Source organism: Pistacia vera, unplaced genomic scaffold (genome assembly GCF_008641045.1).
Source record: "Pistacia vera cultivar Batoury unplaced genomic scaffold, PisVer_v2 Contig248, whole genome shotgun sequence".
NCBI lineage: Eukaryota > Viridiplantae > Streptophyta > Magnoliopsida > Sapindales > Anacardiaceae > Pistacia > Pistacia vera.
The window spans coordinates 630,610-642,795 of record NW_022196055.1 but is presented as its reverse complement, the minus strand read 5'-3'; the positions used below and the strand labels follow the sequence as shown (position 1 = coordinate 642,795).

At 35.1% G+C, this 12,186-nt stretch overlaps 1 protein-coding gene across 1 annotated transcript; it reads right to left on the bottom strand.

Moving 5' to 3' along the window:
* On the bottom strand, positions 1–7,680 carry LOC116132061 (expansin-A6). Its single transcript, XM_031417736.1, has 3 exons — positions 7,416–7,680; positions 6,994–7,312; positions 1–356 (listed from the first exon to the last, which is right to left on the bottom strand). The coding sequence occupies exons 1-3, from the start codon at positions 7,567–7,569 to the stop codon at positions 47–49; spliced, it is 783 nt and encodes a 260-aa protein (XP_031273596.1). The 5' UTR covers positions 7,570–7,680; the 3' UTR covers positions 1–46.
* Between the last annotated feature and the right edge of the window lie 4,506 nt (positions 7,681–12,186).

Here is a 12,186-nt window from a genome sequence, read left to right as displayed (position 1 = left end):
AAACACTTTTTTTTTTTTTTTTTTTTAAGTTTTTTAAGTTTGTTAATCAAACTCTGAAGTTCTTTCCGACGAATGTTTGACCGAACTGCCAGTTGGCCGGAGCGATGTTCCATGAAGTGGAGCTGCGTCTGTCACTTGCCTTAACTCTGAAGGAAAGTGGTTGACCGACCAAAACGGCGTTTGACTGCCAGTTTTGACCCCAGTTACGGCTCATGCTCATCCACCCGGTCCTTGTTCCTTTAACGCTCACCTTCACGATGTCTCCTGCTCCCGCCACGTTACTGACCAAAACCAAGTTGAAATAACGGAAACCGTTGATTGTGAACCTGATGCCTCCCCTCTTGCGGCATGGCACGCTGCGAAAATAAAAGAAAAACATCAGGGGCAGTTTAGTCATATATGAAAAAAAAAAAAAAGAGTAATTTTAGCATGAAACGAGGAGCGTGATTTGGGTCTGTTGGGTCTAGTGTTTGACCATGTCTGACACAAAACAACACAACGACATCCGTGTGGAAATATGTGTCGTCCGATTTTCACTCTACCGGAAAAAAGTATAAGTACGGACGGTTCAGATCTTCCCAGTAATAAACACATTATGGTCAAATGCAATTAAAGTTGAGTTAGGTGACACGTTTATGTATAAAAGCAAGTATAAAATGGGCAATTTGAAAATGAAACCTTTTTTTTTTTTTCCTATCCACGTTCTTTTAATTGGCCATTTTGTGGAGGAAAAATGAAAAAAACAAAGACGGGGGATAATGTGTTCGTTGAGAACGAAAGACAGAGAACATCAGAGTAAAAACAAACCACCGAAAGTGACCATAAACGGTCCACTGAATTCAACATTATTCAAGCTCCACTAACATACAGTTGCTCTAATTAACCCTATCAATGTAGCAAGAGAAAGTTTTTTTTTTTTTTTTTCACAATAAAATTTAAGACCAGTCGTATAAATATATTTAAAGATCATTTTGGTTCATTACGGATTTGATTTATAAAGAAAGAAAGTTAGAAACCCAGATAGGATCGACAGAAGATAAACAAAAGTCATAAAGGTCCTGCTCAGAATCCGAAGTCCGAACCACATTAACAGATCCGGACCCACCCACATGCATTAAAACCACAGAAACACAGTAGCATAGAGATATAATTACTTTTTTTTTTTTTTTCAACTAAAACTTTACCATGGCTATAAAATTACACAAAACAAGCAAAACAGAGAGAGAGGAGGCAGAGCGCTTACCGCGGAATGAAACTGGGACAATACCAGCACGGTACTCAGCAATCTTGAGAAACATAGGCATTCGAGGTCAAAATGTGGGCGAGGAGGTTCACCACCCGCCATTGTCGCTGGTAGGCGTAGTGTGTGGGCAAAAGTTTGTAGCGTAATGAAAATGGAAGGACTGCCTGAGTGACACCATGTTGGGTCACTTGCACACTTGATTTCAAAGCATGCACCGCAACTGAACCCATTGTTAAAAAGTGCTGTGCTTAGTGCCGCTGTGTTCACGCCGTAGCCTTGGCTGTATATACCATACCCACATGCTCCTCCTGCAGTAAAAAATTAAAGTTTAGTCAGAACTATACTCAAAAAACCTAAACTTAACGTTAAGGAGCTGTTAGTCTGCATTGTATGTTATAAACTTAACATACCCATGGTGCCTGAGCATCGGAACCACCGTAAAAGGTAGCTGGGCACCTTGCCATGCGCCGCCGGTGTAAACTCCAGGGATTCTTGCTTCAGCCATCCCCATTAAGTACGTAAAAGACAGAATCAAGCCACCACTCAAACGCAACATTGCCATTATTTTCTTAGAAAACAAACACAATGAGAGAAGTTGGAAGGGAAAGAGATAAAAAGGACCAAAGAGTGAAGGGGATGGATGAGGAGTTAAAGGAGGAGGGAGTTGAGTTCTTATTTATGAGAGGCTCGGTAGCGCCACAGGGGTATTGTTTGTAATTTTTCAAACCATTGTTGTTGTTATCGGTGTTGAACCGGAAGTTTTTTTCTGTTACATCCACTCGCTTGCTATTGCCATGTGCATCTCACCCTCGTTTTTTATTGGTTATGGTTTCACATGATTTGTTACACGTTAACTGCTAGAAAGCAAGATTTAGTGCTCGCACAAAGCCAATCCAAAGATATTCATAACGCTCATCGCTTTATTTTCATTTGACATTAATATCCCTAAAGATACGTGTAGCTCATGCTGAGGTTTACTATACATCACCAAAAAAAGGATAGGGCAATTTAGGAAACGTAAATTATAAAACAAAGAGTACAGGTAGTACTAATCACTGTGGATTACATTGAAAAGGACTTTAAAAATTGGCCCTTCGCCAGTTGGCCCCTTGCCATTGGTTATGGTTAAAGGACACCTTTACGCGTGAAATGTGAATTCTTAAATTTATTTTTTATAATAAAATAATAAGTGTGTTATAAAATAGATATACAATTTAATAATATGTTTATCTTAAAATTTCTTAATTATTTAAATGATTTTTCTCACATTTTATCGAAAAGAAAAAAAAAAAATATTTTTGATTGGATTATTATGATTAGAGCGGAGGTGTAAATGTTAGAAATGAATAATGGAAAAAAAACAAAAAAGGGTTAGCGTAAAGCAGAAGCGGAGGCGTGACGGGCGGTTGGGATGTAAGGACAGGTGGGTCCATAAGATTTGATGAGGGTATGAGCAGGATCAAGCTAAACCCCACTAAGGGGCATCTAAATCCAACTACATGGGAGATTCCAGTTTTTAGCATCCAACGTGAATGATAGACCCACGTAAATCCCGTAATCATCGGCCCATATAAACCGCTAAGCTTTAACTGTAAGTGGGTACACCCAATCTCGAGCCACACGCGCACACCTGATTTTTTCCTCTCACGCCAGTCGTTTTTGTTATTACCATTATGCATTGCATTTCATGTTCTAAGTTGTGTCATTTCATTAGCTCTTTTTATACATGAACCTTTCACTTTTGATTATTCAGTTGAAGCCTTAATCCATTTTTTATATTAATTTTTTTTTTTTCAACTTCGACGGAAAGTTAAACAGTTAGGTATAGCAAAAGCTATTGAATCAAAGCATTCAATCTTTGAATAACACTTTAATTTATTAATTAATTATCTAAAATCAGCCTTATTTTATAAATATTTAAACTTGGGAAATGCTAATTAGAAGCAAGATTATATTAATTAAAATGATTATTACAAGCAAATTAGGTGAAAAAAAAAAAAAAATCGAAGGCAGAGGCAGGCAGCTTGCATGAATGCACCGCCTTTGGTGCGGTGTCACGTCCAAGGATCGGACTCTCACTCAACCAGTCGTGGTCCAACCGACCATATTATATATTTGAGAATTTGATTTAATTGACCTCTCTAAGCACAAAAATTAAATTAATCTTAGGTAAGTTATTGGAATTATAATCTATCTGGTGACCGAATAAGAAATAAACACGTGGGCCAATGGAATCGCTCCCATAATGTCGGTGCATGGAGAAAGATTTGATTACAGGACCAGCATGGAAATGGTGATGATTACTTGTGATTAGACATGTGTTTGCTAATCATTTTAACTTTGCTTCATATTTTCTCAAGTCAAAAGCTATTAAATTACTTTAAATAAATAAATAAAGTAAATTGATCGCAATGCTGTAAACTGATTTGAACACGGTAGTTATTAAGAAATAAAAAATATTATGTATAATAAGACCTGCATCATATAATTAACAAGTATAATTATGGGTGGTCAATATGGGTTATATTAACTTGATTGAAATAGATTAAGGTTAAATCTGATTTCTTTAAAGCTTTATGGATGTAGACGTTTAATCTTTTCCGTGAAGCATAATAATCATATTGGATTGTCTTACGTAATATGAATCGAGATTGGTTCAATTTATCTATCTTATATGTTGATATAAGTATACTTTTTCGAAGTTTTCTACTTGGACATTTATCCAATCAACTACTTATCTTTGTCTAATACATATATCCCTTTGTTTTTATTCTAATGAAATGATACCCAATACTTTGGTTTTGGATGTTTGTATTTGTAATTTGGAATCTAAAAGAAATGCCAAGTTATTTAACATGATTTGTTATTTGACAAAGAGCTCCAGGTATATAGAATTTTAAAGTTATATACTGCTTTGGTATAACTTTTGACTAGTGAAATTATAATACTAAACAATTATCATAGTAGGCAGTTCAAATTTGATTTGTTAAATCTTTTAGGTCGCCTACAATTTCCTAAATCAAATCTCTATCAAATTACAATCTTTTTAATACGAATAACAAAAACCCTATACTGGTCAATATATATCAGTTTATACTCTTAAAGTTAGATGTTGATTAAAGTTATTTCTGGGTAATTAGGTGGTCACCTGGGACTCTTGAGTGTATTATTCAAGAGATTTGAGTTGGTTTCCCCAATACATAAGGATGATCACTGGAAGGTTTACCTGATTGTTAATTTAGGGCCTGGGAGATTAGTCGAGACACATGCAAACTAGCCTGAATATTCAAAAAAAAAAAAAAAAAAAAAAAAATTACTCTTATTAACTTTGAAGCAATAAAGACTATGATATATTTATGATCACATGTAATAAAGTATGGGAAAAGAAGACAAATGCGTCACGAAGGGCAACATTCAACAAAGAAATTATATAATGGAAATTATTACTACAAATTGGGTCAATGATGAAATCCCTAAATAACAAGACAATATTTTTAGGTAGGGTTATTTATTGCTTCCCCTTTTGCTCTAGCTGACTTTGATTTTTCTATAACTTTATGGATGACTTTGAATATAAAAATAGATTAATTTCATAATTATGAAGTTCCCATTCCTCACAACCATATTAAAAATGCACATGGAATTTGAACATTCTTTGCTGCAATAATTGTTTAAAGTCTTGGTCGTGTTATCTGTGCCGCCAGTTTTGGCACGATCATTGGAATAAGGCAGCTGCCCCTGGTCTTCGTCACTCACTTAATTTATTACACTAGCAACTCCCATTATGAATACATTAAAATGGCCATGCCATCTTACTCAAATCCCCTTTGTATAAAACCTTTTAAATCACTTTAGCTGTTCATTTCTTTTACCAATCGTCAACTCTATCTCTTTACTGTTTACAGGGTCAAGGTTAGGAATATATGACCGAATCCAAGTATTTCTACGTAAATAAACATGAAATGAATGCAATAATGTAGTTTGAATTGGAGTCAAAGTGTGGTTAGAGGATAGAGTTGAAATGTTTGAAAGGGTTAGGATAAAGCTGGCGAGCAAGCACCTGCAGGTGGGTGAGAAAGATAACATAAGCCGATAAGTGTAAGCATGTGGGAAGCACAGAAAACTTAACAAAAATTTGTCCCCACCATTCTTATCTATGACTAGTCTTCTCCATGTCATGTTCTAATAAATTTTTTGATGCATCATCTGATTAGTTTATCAAACTTGGAGAAATATATATGACCCATCTTGGGTTAGAATCTTATCTAAAGATTTCGAGTTAAAAGTATGAGAATATATGCATGGTGTATTAATGAAGGAGAATAGGAGAGATTATGGGTTTGTTAAGGTGTTGGGTTACAAATGCCTATCTGAGTTACTGATTTTGTGGAACAAAAGTCTTACACTTTGGAATAAATGGACAGGGACATTCATGGAGCTTTAAAGCCTTAGTTTGACTAAAGTAAAGAGGGGGAGACAAGGTTGTCAGCTTAGTGGATAATTGATTGCTGAAATCTGGAACATCAACTCCATAGTGGAAACTAGCCAAAAAGATGCCTGCTATTTCCCACTACACATATTTTGAAACACTTATTATATTCGCCAGTTCATGTGCACAGAAGAGGAAAATTTCTATGCAAATTGTACAGTCAAAACAGTGAGCTCAGCTAGCCGGCAGCAATAGCATCGGGAAACATTGCCTTACATCAATGGTAGAATACTATTTATGGTTATGTTTGGTTTAGTATTTTTATATATATTTTGGATCCTATTCTTTTAGTAGAATACTTTTTACGACTATGTTTGGCTTTGTATTTTTATCCATATTCTGTATCCTATTCTCCAAATAATGTTTGGCACATTATTTCAGAAATATTACCCTATTTTTTTAATTACTTTTAGACCCCATAAGGTTATTAATTTCACTAAATATCCCCTGAAAAAAAAGTTTAAAAATTAACAAAAACACCCTCATCAACCCAGCTTGTCAGATTCTGGCAACCACCGTCGGTGATAGTCAGAATCTGTACAACGGCCTAATTTCCGATCAGAAATGGCCGGAAGTTCACCAATGCGGTATTTTCCAGCCAGATCCACCACGAATCTGGCCGAAAAAGGCCAGATCTGGCCTTCAGTGACGGCCAAAGAAATGGCCGTCGTTGACCGAAAACGGCCGTCGACGTCTATAACAAACCGTAGATATGGCCTTTTTCGACCATATCCACCATGGATCTGGTCGGAAAAGGTCATAACGACGTGTTACAACACAGATCCGACCGGTCTGTGCCGTAACAAAATTTTTCGGCCAGATTCCGGCGGTGGTGACTGGAATCTGACACTTAGGTGGTGGGGGTGTTTTTGTCATTTTATCTGTTAGGGTCTTTAATTAAATTAGTAAACCTAAGGGTTTTTTTACAAATTTTTAAAATTTACCTCGTAATACTCCCCTATCCAATAACNAAGATCATTTTGGTTCATTACGGATTTGATTTATAAAGAAAGAAAGTTAGAAACCCAGATAGGATCTGACAGAAGGTAAACAAAAGTCATAAAGGTCTGCTTCAGAATCCGAAGTCCGAACCACATTTAACAGATCCGGACCCACCAGCACATGCATTAAAAGCCACAGAAACACAGTAGCATAGAGATATAATTACTTTTTTTTTTTTTTTTCAACTAAAACATTTACCATGGCTATAAAATTACACAAAAACAGAGCAAAACAGAGAGAGAGGAGGCAGAGCGCTTACCGGCGGAATGAAACTGGGACAATACCAGCACGGTACTCGGCAATCTTGAGAAACATAGGCATTGCGAGGTCAAAATGTGGGCGAGGAGGGTTGCACCACCCGCCATTGTCGCTTGGTTGAGCGAAGTTTGGTGGGCAAAAGTTTGTAGCGGTAATGAAAATGGAAGGACTGCCTGAGTGACACCATGTTGGGTCACTTGCACACTTGATTTCAAAGCATGCACCGCAACTGAACCCATTGTTAAAAAGTGCTGTGCTTAGTGCCGCTGTGTTCACGCCGTAGCCTTGGCTGTATAAATTACCATACCCACATGCTCCTCCTGCAGTAAAAAATTAAAGTTTAGTCAGAACTAGTACTCAAAAAACCTAAACTTAACGTTAATGAGCTGTTAGTCTGCATTGTATGTTATAAATTTAACATACCCATGGTGCCTGAAGCATCGGAACCACCGTAAAAGGTAGCATGGGCACCTTGCCATGCGCCGCCGGTGTAAACTCCAGGGATTCTTGCTTCAGCCATCCACATTAAGTACGTAAAAGACAGAATGCAAGCCACACTCAAACGCAACATTGCCATTATTTTCTTAGAAAACAAACACAATGAGAGAGAGTTGGAAGGGAAAGAGATAAAAAGGACCAAAGGAGTGAATGGGGATGGATGAGGAGTTAAAGGAGGAGGGAGGTTGAGTTCTTATTTATGGAGAGGCTCGGTAGCGCCACAGGGGTATTGTTTGTAATTTTTCAAACCAGTCCATGATTATTGTTGTTGATTATCGGGTGTGAACCGGAAGTTTTTTTCTGTTACATCCACTCGCTTGCTATTGCCATGTGCATCTCACCCTCGTTTTTTATTGGTTATGGTTTCACATGATTTGTTATACGTTAACTGCTAGAAAGCAAGATTTAGTGCTCGCACAAAGCCAATCCAATAGGAATATTCATAACGCTCATCGCTTTATTTTCATTTGACATTAATGTCCCTAAAGAAGTAAAGATACAGTACAGCTCATGCTGAGATTTACTATACATCACAAAAAATAAAGGATGAAGGGCAATTTAGGAAAAGTAAATTATAAAACAAAGAGTACAGGTTAGTACTAATCACTGTGGAATTACATTGAAAAGGACTTTAAGAAATTGGCCCTTCGCCAGTTGGCCCCTTGCCATTGGTTATGGTTAAAGGACAACCTTTACGCGTGAAATGTGAATTCTTAAATTTAATTTTTTATAAATTAAAATAATAAGTGTGTTATAAAATAGATATACATATTTAATAATATGTTTATCTTAAAATTTTCTTAATTATTTAAATGATTTTTCTCACATTTTATCGAAAAGAAAAAAATAAAAATATTTTTGATTGGATTAATTATGATTAGAGCGGAGGTGTAAATGGTTAGAAATGAATAAATGGAAAAAAAACAAAAAAAGGGTTAGCGTAAAGCAGAAGCGGAGGCGTGACGGGCGGTTGGGATGTAAGGACAGGTGGGTCCATATAAAGATTTGATGAAGGGGTATGAGCAGGATACAAGCTAAACCCCACTAAGGGGCATCTAAAATCCAACTACATGGAGATTCAAGTTTTTAGCATCCAACGTGAATGGTAGGACCCACGTAAATCCCCGTAATCATCGGCCCATATAAACCGCTAAGCTTTAACTATAAGTGGGGTACACCCAATCTCGAGCCACACGCGCACACCTGATTTTTTACTCTCCACGCCAGTCTTTTTGTTATTTACCATTATGCATTGCATGTTCATGTTCTAAGTTCTGTCATTTCATTAGCTCTTTTTAATACATGAACCTTTCACTTTTGATTATTCAGTTGAAGCCTTAATCCAATTTTTATTATTAATTTTTTTTTTTCAACTTCGACGGAAAGTTAAACAAGTTAGGTATAAGCGAAAGTTACTTGAATCAAAGCATTTCAATCTTTGAATTAAACACTTTAATTTATTAATTAATTATCTGAAAATCAACCTTAATTTTATTAAATATTTAAACTTGGGAAATGCCAGTTAGAAGCAAGATTTATATTAATTTAAAATGATTAATTACAAGGAAGAGGCAGAGGCAGAGGCAGCTTGCATGAAATGGACCGCCTGCTGGTGCGGTGGTCACGTCCAAGGATCGGACTCTCACTCAACCACTCGTGGTCCAACCGACCATATTATATAATTATGAGAATTTTGATTTAATTGACCTCTCTAAACACAAAAATTAAATTAAATCATTTAAGGTAAGTTATTGGAATTATAATCTATCTGGTGACCGAATAAGAAATAAACACGTGGGCCAATGGAATGACTCCACATAAATGTGCGGTGCATGGAGAAAGTTTGATTACAGAGACCAGCATGGAAATGGGTGATGATTACTTGTGATTAGAGCATGTGTTTGCTAATCATTTTAACTTTGCTTCATATTTTCTCAAGTCAAAAGCTATTAAATTACTTCAAATAAATAAAAGTAAATGTGTATGGACGTTTGATTCTGAATTAGCACAAAAATAATACCATTATCTATGATTTATCTGAAAAGTTTTGATCTAATCGAAATTTGATCTAATCAAAATATTAACATATAATAAGACTTGTATCATAATAAGTATAATATATGCGTGGTCACAGTGGGTCATAATTAACTTGATTGACATGGATTAAGGTTAAATTTGATTTTTTTAAAGTTTAATCTTTCCCGTGAAGCATAATTAATCATATTGGATTTTCTTACGTAATATGAATCGAGATTGGTTCAATTTATCTTATCTTTATATGTTGAATATAAGTATACTTTTTTCGAATGTTTCTACTTGGACATTTATCCAAATCAATTACTTATCTTTGTCTAATACATATTTCCCTTTGTTTTTATTCTAATGAAAATGATACCCAATAACTTTGGTTTTGGATGTTTGTATTTGTAATTTGGAATCTAAAAGATAATGCCAAGTTATTTAACATGATTTGTTATTTGACAAAGAGCTCCAGGTATATAGAATTTTAAAAGTTATATACTGCTTTGGTAATCAACTTTTGACTAGTGAAATTATAATACTAAACAATTATCATAGTAGAGCAGTTCAAATTTGATTTGTTAAATCTTTTAGGTCGCCTACAATTTCCATCAAATCAATTCTCTATCAAATTACAAAGGATGGTACCATATATATATATATATATATATATATATATACACACGAATAACAAAAGCCCTATAGTCTGGTCAATATATATCAGTTTATACTCTTAAAGCGATTAGATGTTGATTAAAGTTATTTCTGGGTAATTAGGTAGTCAACTGGGACTCTTGAGTGCATTACTCAAGAGGTCTTGAGTTCGATTTCTCCAATTATTAATAAGGATGATTATTGGAAGGTTTATCAGGTTGTTAATTTCAGGGCCGTGGGAGATTAGTCGAGGCATATGCAAACTAGCTTGAACACTCGATCATAAAAAAAAAAGAAAAAAAAAAAAATTACCCTTATTAACTTTGAAGCGATAAAGACTATGACATATTTATGATCACATGTAATAAAGTATGGAGAGAAAGAAGAACAAATGGGTCACTGAAGGGCAACATTCAACAAAGAAATTATTATAATGGAAAATATAATTACTAGCAAATTGGGTCAAATGATGAAATGCCCTAAATAACAAGACAATATTTTTAGGTAGGGTTATTTATAGTAGTTGTTTCCCCTTTTGTTCTTGCTGACTTTGATTTTTCTATAACTTTATGGTAGATGACTTTGAATATAAAAATGAGATTAATTTCATAATTATGAAGTTCCCATTTCATCAACAACCATATTAAAAGAATGCACATGGAATTTGAACATTCTTTGCTGCAATTAATTGTTCAAAGTCTTGGTCGTGTTATCAGGTGCCGCCAGTTTTGGCACGATCATTGGAATCGAAGGCAGCTGCCCCTGGTCTTCAGTCACTCACTTAATTTATTACAACTAGCAACTCCCATTATGAATACATTAAAAATGGCCATGGCCATCTTACTCAAATCCCCTTTGTATAAAAACCTTTTAAATCACTTTAACATGTTCATTTCTTTTACCATTATCGTCAATTCTTATATCTTTACTGTTTACAGTATCAAGGTTAGGAATATATTAACCAAATCCAAGTATTTCTACGTAAATAAACATGAAATGAATGTAATAATGTAGTTTGAATTGGAGTCAAAGTGTGGTTAGAGGATAGAGTTGAAACTGTTTGAAAGGGGTTGAGGATAAAGCTGGCGAGCAAGCACCTGCATGTGGGAAGCACAGAAAACTTAACAAAAATTTGTCCCCACCATTCTTATCTATGACTATTCTTCTCCATGTCATGTTCTAATAAATTTTTTGATGCATCATCTGATTAGTTTGTCAAACTTGGAGAAATATATATGAACCATCTTCGGTTAGAATCTTATCTAAAGATTTGGAGTTAAAAGTATGAGAATATATGCATGGTGTATTAATGAAGGAGAATAGGAGAGATTACGGGTTTGTTAAGGTGTTGGGTTACAAATGCCTATCTGAGTTACTGATTTTGTGGAACAAAAGTCTTACACTTTGGAATAAATGGACAGGGACATTCATGGAGCTTTAAAGCCTTAGTTTGACTAAAGTAAAGAGGGGGAGACAAGGTTGTCAGCTTAGTGGATAATTGATTGCTGAAATCTGGAACATCAACTCCATAGTGGAAACTAGCCAAAAAGATGCCTGCTATTTCCCACTACACATATTTTTAAACACTTATTATATTCGCCATTTCATATGCACAGAAGAGGAAAATTTCTATGCAAACTGTACAGTCAAAACAGTGAGCTCAGCTAGCTGGCAATAGCATCGGGAAACATTGCCTTACATCAATAGTAGAATACTGTTTATAGCATTTTCTGGAGAATTATCTATTTGACATACAAGTTTGAGTCTTGAGATCAATCATTCTGACACAAGCATGCTGAAATATATACTAATAAATCATCTCTAATTAGCTTCTCAGGATTTTGTTCAGATAACATATATGCGTGTCCTCTGGCTTGATTCATGCCAACATAAAATGATTGAATGGACACAAAACCTGAGCCTCAACATCAATTTCTTTTAAGTGAACATGTTAAAGACTTAAACAGATATGCAATTAACATCTATATATATATATATATAGACAAAGATGAAGGAAACAAAA

Coding starts and splice junctions, on each gene's coding strand:
- LOC116132061 (XM_031417736.1), bottom strand. CDS start 7,569: ATGGCAATGTTGCGTTTGAGTGTGGCTTGCATTCTGTCTTTTACGTAC. Junction 7,313..7,415: donor CGATGCTTCAGGCACCATGG/GTATGTTAAATT, acceptor TTTTTACTGCAG/GAGGAGCATGTGGGTATGGT. Junction 357..6,993: donor GTCCCAGTTTCATTCCGCCG/GTAAGCGCTCTG, acceptor TTATTTTCGCAG/CGTGCCATGCCGCAAGAGGG.